The sequence below is a fragment of the Elaeis guineensis genome, chromosome 8, assembly GCF_000442705.2.
Source record: "Elaeis guineensis isolate ETL-2024a chromosome 8, EG11, whole genome shotgun sequence".
Classification (NCBI taxonomy): domain Eukaryota; kingdom Viridiplantae; phylum Streptophyta; class Magnoliopsida; order Arecales; family Arecaceae; genus Elaeis; species Elaeis guineensis.
Genome location: NC_026000.2, coordinates 29,168,902 through 29,192,495, shown reverse-complemented (window position 1 = coordinate 29,192,495; position 23,594 = coordinate 29,168,902). Strand labels below are relative to the sequence as shown.

Sequence of the window (23,594 nt, the reverse complement as noted above, 5' to 3'; positions counted from 1 at the left end):
GGGTAGAATATAAGCATTCCATATAAAATTTCATAAATAAGTCAAATAACAACAGTATTTAGAAATCAGTAAGTTGTGTAGAAATGTAGACCATAAGCATATCACATATGAAAGAAGAAAGAAGTGAATCATTAAATAAATTATACTCATTTTAACCCTACAAACATAAATACAGAAAGTGTTAGTAAAATAATCTTCTTTCTCTTTATTTGATCTTTTTTTTCTTTCTTCTTTTTTTTTTTCTTTTTATCCACATGAACAGAGTGATACTTCTTCTTCTCTTTTGTTTTTACTTCTTTTTTCTTTGTTTTCATACTGATTTGCTATCTTTGTCAAAAGTCTGAATCTTGTAATAAAATTTGCACCTACTTTGAGCAATCTCGAACAATGCTGGTATATGCACAAGTTGAACTATAATGTGATGGGCACCAAACTTTGTATAATATGCCTCCCACCAAAAATAAAAAGTAAAAAGTATTTCTCCATGCAATAAACTATCGGAAGTGGTGAGATTTAAAGGCTCTCGATGTCTTTGATATAAAATTTAAGATCTGACAGTTTTAAATCTCCACTTGTTGTACATGTTAGGGATCCACGAAGATGATCTTCTACAGCTTGATGGTCTATTGAGCTTTTTTATGACAGCTATGTTCGATGGAGGAATCACCTCTAGCAAATATGACAAATTTTGAAAGCTCCATTTATGATGAAGAACAATAATGTGTTGAGATGTTGATAGAAAGCAGACAGTCTCTTATTTCAATATCTTTTTCAATAAGTATTTTTTTTTTTATTTTGAACACACTCATAATTTTTTCTTTTATCCACTTTTTTATTTTTAAAACTTTGATTTTTAACTTGCTCACTGAACTGATGGTATTAAGCTATTCTTTTTTCTTCTCATAATATTGTTGATCTGATAATTCAGATCAATCTATTTTCAGTTAGAGAAATTACCATATGCTAATGATATCAGGCTGAATCCCTTCATAGTTTGTGACATTTGTCATATATAATTCCCTGAGGATTTGTTCATCTTCCTACAAAAATGAGATGTAACTGCAAGAAAGCTAGACAAACACATATTAACATCTATACTGATCAGAAATGGGTATATTGATGTTTTTCAAGACATCTAATATTTCTAGAGGTCTATCAATGTCTTCCATTACTTCCAATATTTCATCCTTTTCGTTGGAACAATACTCCATAGTTATTTGCATAAAGATGATACAAACAATGTGAGTCAACAACACTGCTATCATTTTATTGAAAATCATCAGATTTAGTCTTGTTAGCCAAATAATCTACTACTTGGTTGCCCTCTCTATATATATGAGCCAATTTAAAATCTGCAGATGAAGACCTCCAAATCGATATATCTTATAGAAAAGAAAATTGTTTAGACTGTTGGTTTTGAAAAGCTTTGATCCAATGAATAACAATGAGTCACCTTCTAATTAAATATGAGTGGCATGAAACTTAGAAATAACAATAGACATACCTAATCATGTAGCAATCATTTTAGCAAAAGAAACAAAAATATTAAATAATTTTTTCTCTCCAGCTTGCAAGAAGCGAGTTGTATGGTCCCTGAGAACATAAGCCGTTGAAGCTTGATTTGACATAAGAGAGCCCTTAAAATTTATTTTGATAAAGTCATGGGGAGGAGATAGCCAAGAGACTAATAGAGATCTACTGCTAGGAGCAGAGATGGATTTTATGCCACCTCAGTGCCTAAACAGCTGTGAAGATGAAATGTTCATAACAATCATGGCTTCACGTAAGACTTGAGCTGGAGTTGAATGTGTGTGGTTGAACATGCGCTCATTTCTCACTTATCAGATTATCCAACTAATATAAGCCATAAGAATTTTTTATTCTTTATTAATATTGGCATTTTGCATATAATCAAATAGACTTGTCAACGAGTTGAAAAACATGGTATTTGCTGCATGTGAGAAATATAATACCAACATTGATATGCAAAAGGGCATGTGGTGAATGTGTGATCACAATCTTTGAAAACGTTAGGACACATATTACAGAACTTACTAGTAGAAGGAATAATATTGCAATAAGCAAGATACTATTTTGTTGGTAGTCGAATCCAAATTAATTGCTACCAAAAGTATTAAACATGAGACGAAAGAGATAGATGCCAGAAGAGATTAAAAAGATGAGCATATTCATGCAAAGAACGCTGAACCTCAAAGGAAGACATATCTTTAAGGAACACATGAGAAAGCTTTGATGGGCCCCAGACTAAGATTATGTGTTAACAAGAGATAAGTTTATATAGAAAATAAAAATTAATTATACAATTGGTGTCAAACTTCTATCATTTTAATAAAATTCTATTTAAAGAAAGTTGGTGAAAAGTTATCCACAAGTTGATAAAAATTAGATATGTGGGATAAGAGTCTATGGCCATGTTATTGGTGGAAAACTAAAAAAAAAATGATCTAGTTTACATTCTTCAGTAGCCCTCTATTTATGGAGATATACAAAATACATAATACATATGATGCAAGCAATATAATATATAACAAATTATAAATAAGAAATTATATATAAATTATAATCACTAGATAAGATAACATATCAAGTTAATTAATAAAGATAAAAGGGATCAACTATAAAAATGACAATTAATCCAGATAAATAGATCAGATAGAAAAGGCAACACATCGAACTAAAAAATGTAAGAGGATAAATATGGAAGATAACCATACAGCTTACAAAGAAGATAACCATACAGGTGGCTCTTAGGTTACTTTCCTTAATAAGCTTCTAAATTATTTTCTTTAATAGATAGTGGGATGACTCTCCCTTCCTCTTTATTTCTATTGGCTTGTGTATCAATTTACTTTGAGGTTTGGACTTTATCTTTTATTTAATACGAATGATAGATTGGAGAAAAGATGGATAGAAGAGAAAGGACAGATGAAGAAAAAGATAGAAAATCTTTTATCCATCCTCCTATATATATGGTGAAATATAGAAGGATAGAGAAAAATAATTTTCTCCTTTATTCTATATAGGATGGATGAAAGAAAACATGGATTACATTATATGATATTTTTTATTAAATTATTATTTAATAAAATATTAATATTATTATCAATTTATAATATTTATTTTTACTAAAAAAGGATAATGTATAAATTAATAATCTCTATAATTCATAATTAAATAAATATTTAATTTTTTATTTGAGATAGAAAAGAGGGGGAGGAGAGAACAAAGAAGAAGTTCGAAGGAATGATCTCTTTTTAAAATAAGAAGAGTTAGAGAATGTTGAGCAATGCATTAGTTATCTTGCCTTAATTTTTTATAGTATTTTAAAATAAATGAAAACTATATGATTGGTAAACAATCAATATGAGGGAAGTGTATAATTAATCAAATAGTTAATAAAGAAGTGAAATACTTATCTACAAATCGAAATACTCATTCTTTCTCTCTTATTTTCTATTTTTTAGATTTAATGTGAAAGAGATCAGTAACGTAGTTAATTTTTTTAAAATAATTGATGCATAAACATGAAAAAAGAGTCAACTAAATTTTTCTTTCTTATTTCTATTGAAAAATATAGATGATTTCATGCATATATTTCAAAAAAAATTTTGAAATCACAGTGGAAAGTAACTAAATTAATTATATTAATCTAACATGCATATGATCAGATCAATAAATCAATCTATTCTAGGATGTATGATATGATATATGGCATATAAAATCTAAAAATTAGAAAATAAAATTTGCATGCATACATGTGAGCAGTAGATCAAATCTACTTCTAATCTGAGTTCAGAACTCGATACCTGAGTGTGGATCGATGATCGTCACTATTGAGAGACATAATAAAGAGAATTTTCGTTGGTCGCTCATAGCTGCATATGTGTCCGATCTCTACGGATAGTCTACTCAAAGCTCCGATCTGATCGGTCTCTTCGGGAGTACTAGCTCGCACAAAGACTATCTTGTTGATTGATCTAGATCTTTTTTTCAAATCTCTCAAATTTTTTCAGAGGTTGAAGAAGAACATCTGGAGGAGATGAGGATGAGAAAGAAGTATGGAGAGGAGATGCTCTTCTCTCTTCTTTTTTTCTCTTTCAAAACCCTTAGGAACAAACCCTAGGGTTTCTATGTTTCACTCACCCAAAGAGAAGAGGGCTCTCCTCTTTCTTTTTCATGCCATGAAGTCATGCCCCAATCTCCTCACTGTGGAGAGCTATTTTTGATGTCTCTTACATGCACAAAAAGGAAGAAGTCTCTTTTATTTGGCATCCACAAGAGGTTGGGTTAGAAGAGTCCAAGAGATGTTGGACTCTACATAAGTTGTCGCCCCCTTTTCACAAATCCACGCAAAAAAATTGCAACACCTAAACCATCTTTCTTTCTTATGGTAAAATCAAATCTCATCTGATTTTCTATGCCAAAAATATTTCTCTTTTTGTCGCACAAAAGAAAAAAAATTAAGAGAAGTGGGCGGAAAGGTTTATGGATAAGGTCAAACCTTATCCATATATGGTAGCCCATTCAAATCAAATTTGAACCTACTTTTAAAGACCAGATTTTATTTATCTTTAGATGTGAGAAAGGGAGGGTGGAAGACCTTTTTGCATGGAGAAAACTTCATGCAAAACTCTTTTTGGCATGATGAGAAGTGGCGTCCAATATTTGGGTGGCGCATGGGAAGAGTCCATCATTACATGGATTCTAGAATTCCTTATTGGATTCAAACCAAATCATATTTGGTTAAGCCCAAATAAATAAATAAAATATAATCTAATTAGATTCATAAATTATTTATCAAATTCTAATTTAATTAGTAATTGATTAAACCAAAGTCCTGATCAAATCAGAGACGATTCTTCCTAAGCGATTAGGTCATCTCATAACCTAATTAGATCAAACCTAATTGAATCTAATTCAATTAGATTTAATCTAATCCTCTTTGCTCAATCAAATTAAATTAATTAATAATTTAATTAATAATTAATTTTTCATTAATTTACTAACACTTAGTGAATAAATTTATTATAATTTTTGCATAAGATTAACTATCAATCGAATTGACGATTAAACCCTTGAACGATTCTCAATCATTGATTAGCCACATAATCAGTCAGAAATTTTTTTTGAGTGTGACCTCGTATGTTTGAACCTAAGCTGATAGCACCAAAATAAATTTTTGAACTAATCGATGTAACCATCTAGCAATAGAACCCAACGTCTGAATAGGTCAAATGATGGTGAAGCAACATTCAAGAACATACTGGCATATAGTTACTATATAATTCATCCCTTTGATCTTAATGCTCAAGGAGATCTAGGATTTAACTGTCAATCCTGGATTAGTCATCCACATTGTATTTTAATCTTTCAAATCTATCATATGGATTATTCAGACTCAGATTTTGCCAAATTGAAATACAGTGATACATTAACTCCTACTAATTCGAAGGGATCAATCCCATCTTGACTCACACATTTGATAAGTACTTGATTGCATCCAGAAATCTTCTATCACTGAATTAAAAATTTAGATAGTCCGATATCAAAGTATAGTGAGTTGCTTGTAAGTCATCATGGTGATCTCAGATCGGAAGGATATTTATACCCATATCCTTCGCAAGCTACTCTTGACAGCAGAGTGCTCCACAGTTGATCACGTTTAGTGACGATATACACCTCATCTCACCTGCATGCCATATCAGTATTTTCATACTATTTGATTATAAAGACAATCAATGTAAATGGCACACAACGACCTACACTTGATATCGCTATCGTCATAGTAATAGCATATCATTTAAGTACAAATTAGTTTAAGAACTACACGATAAATCTTTTTTGATCGATCAAAGTAGTCTTAAGGACTTCATCACAACACAGGAGTTCATTAGAAGATGTAACCTTATAATAACAAAGGTCAAATAATTTTTATTATTGATCAATTCATATACATTTATAATTAGCACAATCGTCAAATAATTGACTTTAAGACACAATTCCCAATAACTTTCATTTAGACTAAAGTCAATCAGTATCATATTATATACCTATCTTTGATTTATCATCTCAGAACTCCTAGATATTGAAGCTTTAGTAAATAGGTCGGTCAGGTTCTCTTTTCCATCGATCTTCTAAAGTTCGACATCACCTTAATAGATTTTTCAAATAAAATGGTAGCGATGCAAAATACTTGATAAGCTAATGAGGCTTCGGCTCCTTGGTATGAACTATGACTTCGGTGCTGTACAATACAGCAGAACCATCATGGAAAGGTGCCACTCCTAGTTTGCCAGTGAACCTATTTAATTATGTAGGTTCCTTACAAGCATCGGATGTTGCAATGCATTCTATCTTGTAATTTAAATTGACTATATTTTTTTACTTGAAACTTTTTCAGCAAATTGCTCTATTATTTAGAGCAAAGATGTATTTCGATACGTTCTTACTATTATATCCAACTAAAAATTGAAGTCAAATTTTGCAAGTTTTAAGTCAGATTCTCCATAACCGAATCATTAGTCCTTAGTATTTCTCAAATACTTATGGATGACCTATTAATAATTCTCATTCGGATCTTGTAGGTATCCACTTACTATCCTAATGAGTGTACCATATCCAGTCTCATACATGGTGTATATGATAGAATAAATTCTATTCATAAATACTTTATGTACGTTGGACTGGGATAACCTAAGCGGCCTCTTAGATCTATCTTTTATCCCTAGGGTGAGGGATGCTTTTTCTAAGTCCTTTATAGAGAACAATGATAAGAACAAAATTTTTATTCTCTGTAATGTAAGAAATGTCATTCTCGATTAAGAGAATTTCATTCACATATAAAATAAAAAATTTACTTACAGAACTATTAATCTATTTGTATTTGCAGGATTCTTCTTCGTTCTCAATGAAGTCATGCATTTTGATCACTTATCAAAATGTATGTTCCAACTTCAAAATATTTTAGCATTGCTATAGGAGAAAATATCTTGTTATGATCAATACCATAATGTTGATGATATCCTTAGGCAACCAGATGGACTTTGTAGGTCTCCACCTTCTCGTCTGCACCCTCTGATTCTATTGAAGATCTACTTACATCCTATGGACTTTATCCTTTCGAGTGGATCAATGAGTGTCCATACACCATTGACCATTATAGACTCTATTTCGAACATTATAGCTCCAAGCCATTAATCAAAGTAAGACCTCTACATGGCATCTATGTAGGTAATCAGATCTTTGTTGTTCTCATCGAGTTCAATAGGATCATGTTTCGGGTCTAAAAATCAAAGTATCTATCCGACGAATGCGATACTCTATCGGATCTCCTTAATGGTGCCTCTATAATAGATTTCAGATTTGATTTAATTAAATCTAATTCTATAGGTTCACTAGATTGTGTCGATTTTTTTATCTGTTGAACTTCATAAGTTTCACATTAAAGACATCAGTTCCTTCACCAAGGTACTCATTTTCTAAAAAAAATATCGAATAACTTTTATTCTTTAGCAAGATAGAAGTAATATCTCCTAAATTCTTTGGAGTTACCCTACAAAATAATATTTATAGGATCAAAATCTAAGCTAATCAGTCTGCAAATGCTTGACATAAAATAAACACTCCTAAATCCTAAGGTAAGAGAGTATCGGCTTACCTCTAGTCTATATCTCATATGGAGTCTTTGCGACTAATTAATTCAGAATCTAGTTGAGAACATGACAAGTAATCTTAAGAGCATAATCTTAAAAGAAAACTGACAGATTTATAAATCTCATAATAGATCAAACTATGTCTAACAAAATCGATTCCAATAAGAGAGAATTCTATTCTCTTCTAGATATGTCAAAAACTCATTAGAAATGTATTCTCCTCTTTGGTCTGACCAAAGAGTTTCAATGCTCTTCTCAGTTTATTTTTCTATCTTATTATGAAATTATTTGAATATTTTAAATAATTCAAATTTATGATAAATATGTTCGTAAATCTCATACATCAGTATGTATTAAACTCATAATATCATTGGCTCGTTCATCTTTTCCAGCAAAAGGTGACTTGATCATCTTACTGAGATAGGATTGATAGGTTGACAATGATTCACAATCATTGACTTCGAAAATTATTTTCTGTTGATCCTATTCTTGTTTATATGATCGAATCTAAATTGTCAAAGATAGGCATTTGTGATATTATCTACTCTAGGATGTTTGTTTGTTGTGTACTATACACTAATAGACTATGACTATTCGTAAATACCATTTTTTAGTTGTCCACACATGATTTTGACATCATCTATAATGATATCATAAAAATCACTCTATATTGATAATGTAAATCCATCCTTGGCCAGAAGGCCTACAGAAATTATATTTGTCAAAATGGATAATAGTGACAATCATCGAAAATGACATTATTAGAATCAAAAACTTGCTTCAGAATTTCTAAAGCCAGAATTGAAATATGACTTTAAGCTCCAACATTCAGAAATTTTTTATTGTTTTCAATCTTTCTACTAATCTGAAATCATTGCAACAATTTGCATGGACTTTCGATATCCAATACCTAGGTAGTAGTGTCACAGATAGAGAAATCACAAGGTGTTATCATATAAATATCTTATCCAGTAATTCTTTGCTGATTTCTCTTCTTTAGTTTATTCGAATTAAGAGACTCTGCCAGACTAGATTAACCTTAGACTCTTTTGTCAGTTCGGGCTTTTTAGTCCAAGCACGACTCTCTTGCACCTTTTTTTTTTCTTTCTCAAAGAATTGTTGTCTTACTAAACATACATCTTCAGACTTGCAAAAGATCTCCTTTAACATTTGAAAGATTTTCTCCCATCGAGCATCATCAAATTTATAACTAAATTCATGTTCTTCACTTCTCTCAAAAATACCACACGATGATACGATCATTTAACCACTTTTGATAAGTGTCTTTGATCGCATCATGTATGTTGGACACAAAAATATCAGGTACTGGATCCATAATCATATATAGGATCCATTCGTGCTCTAGAACTATTTACAACTTTCGATACCATCTATCGAAGTTGGGTCCTATAAATAAATCACTATCAAACAGTGAACGGAGCAATGGACATCTAGCCATAACTGAAAGAAAAATATAAGATCTCTATATTTATGAATTGATTAAGCCTAAAAATTTGGACTTTAGTTTAAAGATTCTCTCACTATTTAGTCGAATTGATAGCTTCTACCTCCAATCCGAGGAATTACACTAGTTCCTTAGCGGGTACTAGAATCCACACAGTTGCACATGAGCCCGACTTTGGCTGGCTCACTCATGTACATCTATGGGTAGGTTCTTAATCAATTATTTCAGTAAATAATTTTTAGTAATTTATTTTGCCCCAGATAGCTTTTCAGTTGATTTTGGTCTTCTCTGCAAGTTCTGGTTAGATCCAACCATTAACATAATCATACTCAGAAATTTAACTATCAAATGATTGGATCCAATTTTGGCCGATCAATCTGACTACTTGCTAGAGAGACTCGACTGAGTCATCATATTATGAATGATAATTTCAATAGCAGATGAGCACCAGACTTTTAGGCCTCCAATGATCATCATACTAATAGACCTGTTATCATCTAACTTAATAGGAGGTAATGATCTAGTTATAACTATAACTATCTTATTTTAGAGATTTAATAATTTAAAAAATTTAAGAATTAATTTAGAGAAGAGATTTGACTAGCTAATCAACAATCCTTCCGCTGACTTCATCAAGTCATGAAGAAGACTATAGACAGGTTAATTTAAGAGCACTTAAATCAGTCACACTGATTTACTTATGCAGCATGGGTTAGCACGAATCAATGAGCAACCTAATCAAAAGCTGATTAACCATATCGATCAGATAAGTGAGATTGGTGGAAGGATATGCTAAGCTTGTCTTAGACACCATCAAAATGGTCAGATAAATCTTTTTCAATTAAAAATCATCAGTCAAAATGTCAAACTTACCTTAGACACCAATTGATTCATCAATTTCAATTAGGTTTGCTTAAAGACTTGGGCTCGATCATTGAGCCACGATCGAGGTCCATTTGATCTAATCAAAGATATGAACTTGATCATCTATAACTATTGTATTGATTCTAGAAAAAATCTGATTTAAACTAATTTAATATTTAGTTAGATTTAATCAATATCTTTACTTGATCTATTAATTCTTTGATTCTAATCTTAGGTCTAATCCAATTAAGATGACCTAATCAAGCTAACCCATAAACTCATCAACCCATATTTTATGTGAATGATATTAGATCTTTAAGTCACAATTCTAGATCTAAGTAGTTCAACTTAATTCTCAATTAAATGTAGATTCAACATAGGTTTAGATTTTGGTTTAAAATAATTTTAATTTTTTATTTTATAAATAATTTATAATAAATTTTATGCAAAAACTTTTTGTTCTGAAACTGGATCGACTCAATCATTGTGCGAGCACATTTCAAAGAGTTTCAAATCTAAAAAAACTTGCATAATTTTAAAATAAAATCAATCATAAATATCTTTTTAGATTATATCTAAATTTTTTACGATTCTAAATTTTATTTTTTTATGACTAAAATAATTTTAATCATATAGATTAGATATTTTACTTTTCATACAACTTTGTATCACATACAATAAATCTAGAATTTTAAGATGTAAGATTTTGTAAAAAAATAAATTTTTTCTTTCACGTTCTTCTTCATGGGATATAATCACATGGTACTCCTACACACTATAAGAGCACCCCATCGAATGAAAAGAAAGGGCCTTTAAACTCTTCTTGCTCCTATAACCGGACGGTCTGGTGATCAACCCAATCTAAGTACTTACTAATCAGATCATCTAATCTAATCATATATCATATATGTTTGAATTTAGAGTTAATTTAAATTATATCAGATTTGATCACAATCTTAAATCATATCTAAATCAGATCATAAATATTACATGCAAGATATAAAATTAAATTTTATCAAAGATCAGTAGAAATTAGGACAACCTTTTTACTATAAAGGATAAATCCTACAATAGGACAATTTTATCTCAGTCTGTACGATTTATCATTAATTAAATTTAAATCTAAGATATCATATATTAGATCTAAATAAAATTAAATTTTAGATTTAATATGCACATATAACATGTCATAATGAACCTAAGCTCTGATACCACTGTTGAAAAATGTAAGCGATTTCATGCATGTATTTCAAAAATTTTTTCAAAATAAATCACAGAAAAATGTAACTAGATTAATTTTATTAATCTAACATGAATATGATCAGATCAATAAATTAACTTATTTTAAGATCTATGACATGATATATGATATATAAAATCTAAAAATCAAAAAATAAAATCTGCATGCATACATGTGAGTAGTAAATCAAATCTACTTCTAATCTGAGTTTAAAACTCGATACCTGAGCAAGGATCGATGATCGTTGCTGTTGAGAGACCTAATAAAAAGGATCCTCACTGGTTGCTCGCAGTCGCATACATGTCCGGTCTCTATGGATAGTCTACTCGAAGTTTCGATCTGATCGGTCTCCTCAGAAGTACTAGCTCATGCGAAGACCATCTTGTTGGCTGATCTTGATCTTTTCTTCAAATCTCTCGAATCTTTTCAAAGGTTGAAGAAGAACATCTGGAGGAGATGAGGATGAGAAAGAAGTATGGAGAGGAAACATTCTTCTCTATTCTTTTTCTCTCTTCCCAAATCTTTAGGAACAAACTCTAGGATTTTTATGTTTCGCTCACCCAAAGAGGAAAGGGCTCTCCTCTTTCTTTTTCATGCCATGAAGTCACGCCACAACCTCCTCACCATGGAGAGCTATTTCTGATGTCCATTACATGCACAAAAAGGAAGAAGTCCTTTTTATTTGGCGTCCACAAGAGGTTGGGTTAGAAGAGTCCAAGAGATGTCAGACTCTACATAAGTTGTCGCCCCCTTTTCACAAATCCATGCAAAAAAAATTGCGACACCCAAACCATCTTTCTTTCTTACGATAAAATCAGATCTCATCTAATTTCTCATGCCAAAAATACTCTTCCTTTACTCGTACAAAAGAAAGGGAATTAAAAGAAGTGGGTGGCAAGGTTTATGGATAAGGTCAAACCTTATCCATATATGGTAGCCCATTTAAATCAAATTTAAATCTGCCTTTAAAATCCAGATTTTATCTATCTTTGGATGTGAGAAAGGGAGGGCGGATGATCTTTTTGCATGGAGAAAACTTCATGCAAAACTTTTTTTGGCATGATGAGAAGTGGTGTCCAATATTTGGGTGGCGCATGGGAAGAGTCCATCACTACATGGACTTAAGGATTCTTTATTTGATTCAAACCAAATCATATTTGATTTAGCCCAAATAAATAGATGAAATCCAATCTAATTAGGTTCATGAATCATTTATCAAATTTTAATCTAATTAAAAATTGATTGAACCAAAGTTCTGATCAAATCAGGAATAATTCTTCCTTAGCGATTAGATCATCTCATAATCTAATCGGATCATCTCATAATTCAATCGGATCAAATCTAATTGAATCTAATTCAATTAGATTTGATCTAATCCTGTTTGCTCAATCAAATTGAGTTAATCAGCAATCTAATTGCTAATTAATACTCTATTAATTTACTAACACTCAGTGAATAAATTTATTGCAACTTTTGCATAAGATTAACCATCAATCAAATTGATGATTAAATTCTTGAATGATTTTCAATCGTTGATCAGCCACATGATCAGTCAGAAACTTCTTTTGAGTGTGACCCCATAGGTTTGAACCTGAGCCGGTAGCATAGGAATAAATTTTTGAACTAATCGATATAACTATCTAGCAATGGGATCCAACGTCCGAATAGGTCGAATGATGGTGAAATAACATTCAAGAACTTACTGATGTATAGTTACCGTATAATTCATCCCTTTGATCCTAATACTCAAGAATACCTAGGGTTTCACTATTAGCTCTGAATTAGTCATCCATATTGTATTTCAATCTTTCAAATCCATCACATGGATTATCCAGCCTTAGATTTTGTTAAATTAAAATACAGTGATGCATTAACTCCCACTAATTCGGAGGGATCGATCTCATCTTGACTCACGCACCGACTTGACAAGTACTTGACTGCACTCAAAAATCTTCCATCACTGAATTAAAAATTCAGATAGTCCGACATCAAAGTATAGTGAGTTGTTTGCAAGTCATCATGGTGATCTTAAGTTGGAGGGACAATTATATCCATATCTTTCGCGAGCTACTCTTGACAGCAGAGTGCTTCACAGTTGGTCACGTTCAATGACGATGCACTCCTACATCTTACCTACATACCATAGTGTCTCCACACCATTTGATTATGAGGACAACCAATGCATATGGCATACAATGATCTACACTTGATATCGCTATCGTCCTAGTAATAGTATATCATTTGATCGCGAACCAGTTTAAAGACTACGTGATAAATTCTCTTTTATCGATCAAAGTAGTCCTAAGGACTTCATCACAATACAAGAGTTCGTTAGAAGATGTAACATTGTGATGAAAAAGGTCAAATAATTTTTATTATTGATCAATTCATATATATTTATAATTAGTATAATTATCAAACGATTGACTTTAGGATACAATTTCTAATAATTTCATTTTTTGTATATCAAATATTCAACGTGAAAGAGACTAATAATATGGTTAATTTCCAACACAATAATTTTTTTCACTCACTTAAGATTGGTAAGAGCAATGTGGAAGATAAGGATTAGCTTCATCTATAATAAAAAAAGAGTAATGATTACCATGAATTTATATTATTTTAAGACTTTATTTAATTAATTCAAGGTAATTTAATTATTTATATGAGGACGACCAAATATAGGCCAACCAAACACTTTTACTATTTGCTTTTAGGAGTACTATAGATTTATCATAAATTAATATGGGCTATATAATAAATGTATTCAGTTATAAAATTATATATGACCAAAATTATTATTCTTGCTATATAAATATAATTATAAAAATCAAGCAAATTAAATGGAGGTACACAAAAAGAAGTTAAACATAAACTCAAATTATTCGCGAGCAAATCGAACTTGACTCCAAGTTAAACTTGCTGGCTCAAACTCGGGTTGATTACAAGATAAGCCAAGCTAAAGCTAGGGCCACCTCACCTCTTGTTTTGCTCACTTACCCCCATGATGAATTTAGCTACGGAATGATAACAATGAAGCCTACATTTTTTTTCAATCTCTTTTTATTCTTAAATCTCAATTGACAAATGTATTTGTACAATGCAATGCTCGTATATTTTTCTTAATCTGTTTTTATTCTTAAATCTTAATTGACAATATCTTTGTCATGACGAGCCAGTTTCATTCCTTCTCGAGTCCATGATGGCTCAAAGTGAACAACATCTTTAAACTAATACAAAAATACAAAAACCAGATTCTTATCATTTGAGAAAACTCATCCACCTTTTTGCTCCATCACAACTCCATGTCACGCTACCATCTCTTGCTTTTCATCTCAATTGTTTTCTTCTTCAAACCTCCCAACGCCCCCACCATCTCACATGTCATTATGGCCCTCAAATAATTCATGTCAGCATCTTTAGATTTGTTTCTGCATAGGATTGCAAACTTATGCCCCAGTGGGTATATGGAAGCGAGGAGAAATTATTAGATGGATCAGATGCATGGTAGATGTAAGATGAAATTATCCTAGATGGATTCAGTCCATTCTAAGATAAAGTTATTACGCGGGTTCATTTCACCGCGGGCTCACTGTAAATCCTATCCCGGCCTGGATCCTAGAGAAGTTGACGGTTGGCCTGGATCCAGTTACCTTTCGTAAGATGACCGCAATCCTAGCAGAGGTGACGGGATCTCCGCGCTCGCCACGCCTCGATTCCTTCTTGCCGTCGTAGACTCGTATCCGAGAGTTCCGCAGTCTATAGAAAGGCTTTAAAGAGCTCGAGCGAGAGAGAGAGAGCGGCCATGGCTTCTTTGGGCATCTCCATCTCGTCTGTAGCGGGAGGCAGGCCAATGCGTTCGCTGGCTTCTTCTCCTTCTTGCTCCAACAACAACAAGCCCTTTGCCTCTCTCCACGCAACTCGCTCTTTGGAGAGTTCAAGGGCTCCCTTCCGTCTTGAAATCAGCTATGATCGCCGGTTCTCCGCCGAGTTGCGGCGGCAGCCATTGGCCGCCGCCCGATCAGGCCCGGTCAGTGCTTCGGATCTCGATATTTCTGTCTCCGTTTATTCGGTTGAATTGAATTGTTATGCGTTGTGCTAGCCATAATCGGAGAGCGTTTTAGGGTTTCCTCCTTCTGTTCCTGTCTATAATTTCTTAAACTCTGCTTTTTGATGAAAAATAGTATGTGGGTTTGTTGAACTTGGAATCTTGTGTGCGGGTGCTTGGTTTGGACTTTCGCCATCTTTTTCTACCTTTTCTTTATATGGATGAGTACTTTGGAGCAGCAAGTTGGGATTTTTGAATTGGTAACGGGGCTAATGGTCTGGGAAAAATGAAAAAAGCAGTTTTTCTTTTAATATTAGTTTTTATTTTGCTGCTACTTTTCCCCCTGTCTTCACTGTGTTAATTATTTTCAATTCAGGTTGTGGCAGCTGCAGAACCAGAGCCTATGAAGATTATGATATCAGGGCCTCCTGCATCTGGCAAGGGAACACAATGTGAGCTCATCAAGAAGAAAGTAAGTTCATAAAATTTCAACATTGCAGTCATAAGTTTTCATTTCTGAATGAATATATATTGAGCATACAATAACTCATATATGTGCAAATACTGACTTGTTGCATTAGTTGTACTAACTTTCTTACAAGTGTGATTGAGTAAAGATGTTTTGGTCAATCCATTTTTTTATTGGTGCAACACTTTTTTCGGGCATAACATGCATTGGAAAGCATTTGCTTTTGTAATTTTTTTGCTTTAGCTTGTCATTGCTGTGTGACAAATTGCTTCTTTCATCAAAATTTCTACTGCGATGTCGTTTCTAATACTTCTTGTTGAAAGGCATCTTTATAAGTTTACAAAGTTTCTGTTTATTCTAGATATCCAATATCCAAGTAATATTTGGTTCTAATATTGGTTTTTGTTTTCAATTGTTGCTTCATTCCCATATCTTTCGTGTTAGATAAAATTTTTATAATTCAACGTCTCATTTGCAAATGATGAATCGACATGCTTGAATTGCTCCTTAAGAGAGACAGATTGAATCAAAAAGTGCTGATATATGCAGTATGGGCTCGTGCATATCGCTGCGGGAGATTTGCTTAGGGCAGAAATTGGAGCTGGCACTGAGAATGGGAAGCGTGCCAAAGAATATATGGAGAAGGGAATGTTGGTTCCTTCTGAAATTGTTGTCATGGTATATCGATCTACTGACGTGATGCTCATTCCCTCCCCCCTTTCCTTATCATCTGGTCTCTTATTGGAGTGTTGCAACTTGTGACTTTCAGATGGTAAAAGAACGCCTTCTGCAACCAGATGCTCAAGAAAAAGGCTGGCTCCTAGATGGATACCCAAGAAGCTTATCTCAGGCAACTGCTCTGGAAGATCTCAGAATTCAACCTGACCTTTTCATTCTCCTGGATGTGAGCACTTCATTTTTACTGAAATTATTGCTATGTCAAACTGATGTCACATTTGATGCATACTCTTGGGGCTATTATAATACTACTAATTTTATTTCTTAGTTTCTCTATGTCATATGTTTCTCTTTTGCATCCTATATATTGAAAACCTGCAAGTCTAATTCCAATCAGTTCAGGCTTTATGGATTAAGGATATGTATTCCTGTTTGAGAATATTTTATAAGTCATCCCTTAAGACATTGAATTTTTTATCTAGCATACTTACGTGAAAGAATAAGTTAAAACCAACTAGCTAGTAAGATATCAAGGAACTTAACTCATTGATACCAATTCAGGTTCATGCACCTGAGAAAAAGTGTGCAAGGCTTCATTGTACTAACAAAGATTCTAGATGAAGAGGAAATAAAGCAGAAAATGATGCGAGGAATGAACACACATATGCACATCTCTGAAAGCAGAAAATGATGCAAGGAATGAACACAGACATGCAGACATCTCTAAGGCCTAAATTATAGCCAAAAGAGCCAAATTGCAACACAAATCATATTTCTTTCCCATATCCAAATGACCTTATCTTAGTATCTCTACTTGAATTAGTCGATGTAGTTACAAGCATGCTGTCATTACCTCCTTCCTTTCCCCATCATGTAAATCTCTGCTGTTTTGACCTACAAAAAACAGGGGATAAATTTCTGTATCTCTCAAGTGAAGAGGAATTTTGCTGGTGTCATCATTTTTATCAGTACTGGCCTGCACCTGAAATAGTTCCAGATGTAGCATGGAATGTCTTTTAACACTACACAAGCATAAGGTTTAATTATCAAAGTATGTGGCTTCTCACCAAAGCCTTTTTTCTCTCTAGCCTTTTAGCATGAACTGTTCTTGAAAGTATGATATAATATAATAATGTAATTTCTATCTCCATTTGTCAAGTAATGGGACAAGTTATATTGTCTTTGTAACTAATTTCTTTTGCAGGTTTCTGAGGAGATACTTATTGAGAGAGTTGTTGGTAGAAGGCTTGATCCTGTGACTGGAAAAATATACCATTTGAAGTACTCTCCACCTGAGAATGAAGAAATTGCTGCAAGGCTTACCCAGCGGTTTGATGACACAGAAGAAAAGGTAACCCATGTGCCAGGTCATTGATTAAATTTCCTTGTTTGATTATTTTAATTCTGAGTAAGCCACCTGAACTATTTGCTTCCATACATCAATCACCTCTCATTTATATATGGGTAGACAGGAAAAAGAACAAAAGAAAGGTTCACTTTTGAGGCATCTCTATTATATGGCTTTTATATATTTTTTCTCTTTTCTTTTCTCAAGGTAAAGTTGCGATTAAAGACTCATCATCAGAATGTTGAAGATGTCCTTTCAACATATAAAGATGTTATATTCAAGGTATTTGAACTCTCTCTCTCTCTCTCTCTCTCTCTCTCTCTCTCTCTCTCAGATGATGAGATAAAAATTTATATATGGAAATACTGATATAAAACACTTCGGTAATGCAATTCATATATATGTTGAAGCTCACATGGTCCTCTTGATGGAATAGAAAAAGCAGGGTCTTGTTTGCATATCTGTTATGTCTCTCTGACTGATGACTAGTTGAAAATTTAGGCATAAATATAATATATTGTAGACAATGCAATTTATAGAGGCAGAGTTATTGAAATTCACATTGTGATGCCTATGGAATTAAGAAAGAAAAGTCTATTTGGGGACCCTGACTTATATTTGTTTGATCACAACAGGCAAAAGAGACCCATTGTTGTGTTGTAAAGAAGGGAGGTGCTTTCATTAACTGCTGAAAATTTAGAGCTGAAAGTGGATGGTAATGCGAAAGTTTGAAGACTTAAAGACCTTGCATGTGCATGCATGAGAAATTGTCAAAAAAAAAGTGATAAATTTCTTTACTTTGATATCGTTAATCAAGTGAGGCAAGACATAAAATGGAATCCAAGTAATGGGGAAAGGATTGTTGCTTGTAGTTGGCCGATATTTTTAATTTCCTTTGCTGTCGATTGATTTTGTTATTATATGAATACAATAAAGATTGCCTTCTCTATTTAGTATTAATCACAAGGAGTAAAGAAAGAGCCGGAAGAGTACTGGTTCTTCATGACTATAGTCAAATGCAAATGCATTGAAAGTAACTCTAATAAATTAAAACAAAGTAGAATTTGGCTATAGTCAAATAAATATCAAGAGGGAGGTAATTAAACATGTGGACATAATTCTTTATAATACAATTACAAATCCTTGGCTAGTCTAGTGTTAACAGTTAAATCACTAGTTCTTTGGCCACAAATGCTTGGCCAATATTTAATTTTTGAATTGTAGGGGATTGAAGTTTGTCGTAATGAAAATGCAGTCCAAACTCTAAAGCTGGGGTTGCAAGGGCAATATCAGTTTTTACTGCACCTTGTACACCTTATCTCTATAATGGACACTTGATACAACTTCAGATACATAACCTTAAGCATGCATGCCAAAAAGTCAGTAGTTTTAGACATACACCCTAAGGTGCCCCACTCTCAGTCAACCCCTTCTTAACAATCTTTCTCAGAATGGAGATTTTAGCATTCCTTTAATAACTAATGGAGTTGTTTCAACTAGGGCCTCTCTAGAAAGTTTTTGATTACTCAATTCTTGACAGACTTCAGGGTCGCTAGAAGATTGGTCCAAATGAAGCAGTGAAATGTGAAAAGCCTGTAAAGGAATGAAGAGCCAGTATTGACTTTATCCTTGACCCTTGATTATTCCTTTTGCACCAGCATTTACCTCCTGTTGCTTTCCTGAACTTTTCAAATTTTATAATAGCTAACTCCTTCAATATACAGTCCACTGCTTGGTCTTGTGTCTTCATTGCCTGCATTTCTCTCTCCACTTGGCACCTTGTCTCTTATACAGTGACTTAGTGATAATGTACATCCAGATGGTTGCTTTGGGTATAAAAAGGATTTTCTGCCTCGTGTTGGCTGACTGGTTTCCTCAGTGTATTGACACCAGTTCATCGATTGTTTGCTGTAAATCCTTCATTAGTTGTTTTAACTCTGTGATCTCTCTCTCTCTCTCTCTGTTTCTCTCTCTTGTGGAGGACTATAGGATCCAGTCTGCTGTCATTATAAAGATGAAAGTAAACCTCAAAAACCACCTGGAGGTGGTAAGAGTCTGGAAAACAAGAAAGAAAGGAAGGAAGAAAGAAGAAAGACTAATCCCAGCACCTCCAAACCTCCATCACCTTAGACCCTACCTGGGATTTTCAATTTTACCAAGATTCTCTCATAAGCCAGTCTCTTCCTATCAGGGATAGCCAAAGCCCATTGTCTAATCAGCACCTTTATTCTCCTCACCAGATTCATAACCTAGCTTTGGGATCTCTTATGCCACCGTAACCTGTTAAGTTTTATCCCTTCAGCATTTATTAGTTTAGATAACAAGCTTCAAGAAGGGAAATTATTTAAATCTGCTAATCTCCCAGACTGCATTTGAAGGTTTTAAGTTCCAATTCCAAAGCCATGACTCCTTTGTTTCCAACAGGTTTGACCAGCTAGTGGGTAGCTAAAGTTAAATTCTCATGGATCTATGCATCAGCCAAATGCTGGTTATGGTGGTTTGGTTAAGGATGAAGCCAGCGATATTCTGTTGTTGTACTATGGTAGGTCTTTGTTTCATCTCTATTGTTGTACTATCGTAGGTCTTTGTTCCATCCACATGTATCATATGATGAATTCATGGGTGCTTGTCAAGTATCGGGACATGCCATAAAGCTGGAAGAAGACCATATAAAACTATGGATTGAGGTGGACACAGAAACACTTGTGGCGTGGATTAATAAGAATGGGGAAACGTCTTAGGATGTTAGCCACCTTCTTGTGAAATTATGGTGTTTCTAGCCTCTTTGGAAGATTATTGAATCAATCATGTATGGAGAGAAGGGAACCATGCTGCAAATCTTTTGTCTAAAACTTTTCCACCTAGTACTCTAGCCTCTAGGGGAAGATCTAGTTGTCGCTTAGTGGAAATTATCTGTCCTACCTGTGTCTTGTTTGTGTTACTGAAGATGATAGGTAGGGGAGTGCATACAATAAAATAGATCTTAAAATTTGTATTGTTTTGTGCTTACATAATAAATATCAAAAGAAGTTTTAAATTGAATCAGTTGAGACGTATGGTTGGAGAAAGTAAGACTGTGGAGAATGAAAATCACAAACACGAAATGCTCAACGTAGAAAATTCTGGTCTTAGATGTAGGGGATTTATGAATTAGATGCAAATCAGGATTCCTATTAGGATTAGGATTTAGGATTTTGTCGTTGTTTGGGTCTTCCAAGTCAGCTGCTTTTCCAAAGGCATAACTGGAGTTGTGCATGTCTTTTGGGATGTGGGAGTACTCATTTCAAAGCTGACTTTGAGTTCTACAAGAGTTACACGTCTGCTTGATCCTTTTCAACTTCATAAATTTTAGTTTAATTCTCATGGCTGTTTTTCTTCAAGTTACATGGCCAGATGGCTTTAGAGCTGACCTCAATAATTTGCAGTTAATTCTCATTGGATGAGATTAGACCTATGCCAATATAACTCATTGTTCTCCAACTCAACCAAAATCGTAGGCAATATTTACTTAGTCAAACTGCTGAGACTTCTCACACATGTGATCATCATTTATTACCTTTTTTGGATCACCTTGTGTTTTTAACATACAATGTACTCTTCCAATTATTCATTGCAGGTTAATGGGGATGCCCCTATTGAAGATGTATTTGCTGAAATAGACAAGGCATTGTCTTCAATTCTTGATAAAAAATCAAGAACAGATTCAGCATCCATGGCTGCTGGTATGAGTTGTTAGATTTGCTAGTGCCCATACATTACAGATAGGACAGGAGAATTGGCATAACATTATGGTGGGTTTTAATTTTTCCGGCGAACACCGAAAGGCCCCCTTCTACATTGCTTTTGACTAAATCGAAGAAAATTTTTTAACAGCTCTATGCATCCAAAGGTGATGTATTTTTGTTTCAAGAAATCTTTGATTTTTCCATAGTTTGTCATACATTTTGAGCTTTGAGACCTGCTCTTGTGCAACACTTCCAATGTAAATGTAACAATTTACTCAATCACATACAGGAGCTTCTTTGAATATACATGCATTAGAAGGTAATATAATTCTTTATCTAGCAGTCTCATGGTCAATCCAACCAAACCACCACTTTCAAGATCTTGACGGCCGTCATTGGGTCATTTCATGCTCGCACATCCTGTGGTTGCCTCCCCAGTGTTCATGGCTGCCGTTCCACTGAGAGCAGCCCAAAATTTCCGGACAATCTCTAATGATCACTCTCACCTCAGAATTCAAAATCAGCCTCCTGCGGATTGCTTCAATCACTGCCTTGGTCTGCTTGCACCAGGATCTTCCCCATCCCAAGCTTCTTAGCCAGCTGCAGCCCTCTATTTAAAGCATCTGAACTCCTCTGGTAGTCCAATGGGGTTGAGGAATGAGCAATCTTGTGTCCAACAGGGTTCCATGTGATGCCTCCAGCTCCCGCTGGCCCAATGTCGCCCTTTGCCGAGCTACAAGCATCAGACCGGACCTTCCTGTTTCTTTACTAAGCTCGTAAATATCATCATTATTTTCTCTAACAGTACATAGGCTACAGAATTGTGTGCAAGAGAACCCTGAATTTGGTTTCAGTAGCTCGAGGCCTGCTGCAAGCAATATACCCCTGAACAGCATCAATGAAGCATAGCTCGTGGAGATGGCAGTGGAAGGCAGAGGATTTAACCTATACCCTGTCAGTAGAGTTGATCTAAGGTCGTCCATAACTCAGTAGCCCGGTACAAACCATATGAGGAGTTTACCGTTTGCATGAAGTTTGGGTCGATACCTATGAATCAAATAGCCACGTTGGGTGGCTGCATGCGTGCTCCCAGTTGGCCTCAGAGATAGCATTTTGAACTACAGATTTTTCAGTGCTAGAGAGATTTTCCGTCACCGACTAATCATCACCAGCACCAGTATCATAGAAAAGTTCACTAAAATGGCTGCCATCCGTCTTTCTATTCGTGTCCTCTTTTATCTATCAATTAGATATGCAAGTCTCAGAGGATGAGGTGACATGTATGATGAGAATTTTATCAACAAGGTGGGAACGTGAGATGACCAATGATATGATAAAATCTCCATTGCTGCTAAGAAAGAGATTTACTGACGGATGTAGTGGGTCAGAGCATTTAGTAGTCTGATGATTAACTGTCATGACGTGATGACCATCTTACTCCACCCCTTGCCTTCAATTTATTTTATTTTTGTAGATTTAGGATCAAAGTGTCAGATTCGCAAAAGTTTCCTCTAGGAAAAGGTCAAGCTGGCCTAGCGATGCAAGTCCAGCTTCAACCAGGCGCACTGCTTGTCCAAGTCCATCTGTGTCATTTATATTCTCCTTATTTAGACAAATACTCGTTTTCCCCCTTGCAGAAGAACTGGATCATGAACAGGTGGGGCCAATAAGGCAATGGATCATGGCTGATTCAATAGTCACCACCAACTTACAGAACTTAATCATGTATGACAGCGCTGTAGCTTGTGCTGAGCGTTTTGTGGAATGTGGCTGGAATAGCCTTTTCTTCTTGACTTAAAAAGAAGAAAGGAGAGTGGCGAGGTGCGGGTTTCCTTGCAATTTATTTAACGGCTAGGTTAGAATTCAACTTACTTTGCTATTTAAGTTTTCTTCTATTAAGTTCTTTAAAATACTTTGATGCTGATTTTTCCGAGTTAATAAAGCTTGCATCTATAGGTTTAGGAATCCATCTCCTTGCTTTCCCTTTTTAGTCTTCCCATTCCTTCATATTTGTAGTACAAGAGCATGCAAAGCCTTATTATTTGGTATCAAAACTTAATGGCTCTGTACCAAGATTTCACGAC

At 34.1% G+C, this 23,594-nt stretch overlaps 1 protein-coding gene across 2 annotated transcripts; it reads left to right on the top strand.

The window, feature by feature from the left end:
* Nucleotides 1-14,990: 14,990 nt before the first annotated feature.
* Nucleotides 14,991-21,816, top strand: LOC140859638 (adenylate kinase, chloroplastic-like). Of its 2 annotated transcripts, none has more exons than XM_073261613.1 (7): nt 14,991-15,272; nt 15,667-15,762; nt 16,309-16,437; nt 16,529-16,663; nt 17,642-17,788; nt 17,993-18,067; nt 18,421-18,689. In XM_073261613.1, the coding sequence occupies exons 1-7, from the start codon at nt 15,048-15,050 to the stop codon at nt 18,475-18,477; spliced, it is 864 nt and encodes a 287-aa protein (XP_073117714.1). In that variant the 5' UTR covers nt 14,991-15,047; the 3' UTR covers nt 18,478-18,689. The 2 variants fall into 2 exon arrangements, with proteins under 2 accessions (XP_073117714.1, XP_073117713.1); XM_073261612.1 differs by lacking the exon at nt 18,421-18,689 and adding an exon at nt 21,402-21,816 and having other exon boundaries at nt 14,992-15,272.
* The last annotated feature ends 1,778 nt before the right edge of the window (nt 21,817-23,594 follow it).

Bases quoted from the DNA above. Each gene is read 5' to 3' on its own strand.
- LOC140859638 (XM_073261612.1), top strand. From the start codon at position 15,048: ATGGCTTCTTTGGGCATCTCCATCTCGTCTGTAGCGGGAGGCAGGCCA. The intron at 16,664-17,641 runs GTGAGCACTTCA...TTTCTTTTGCAG, and splicing joins ACCTTTTCATTCTCCTGGAT to GTTTCTGAGGAGATACTTAT. The intron at 17,789-17,992 runs GTAACCCATGTG...TCTTTTCTCAAG, and splicing joins TTGATGACACAGAAGAAAAG to GTAAAGTTGCGATTAAAGAC.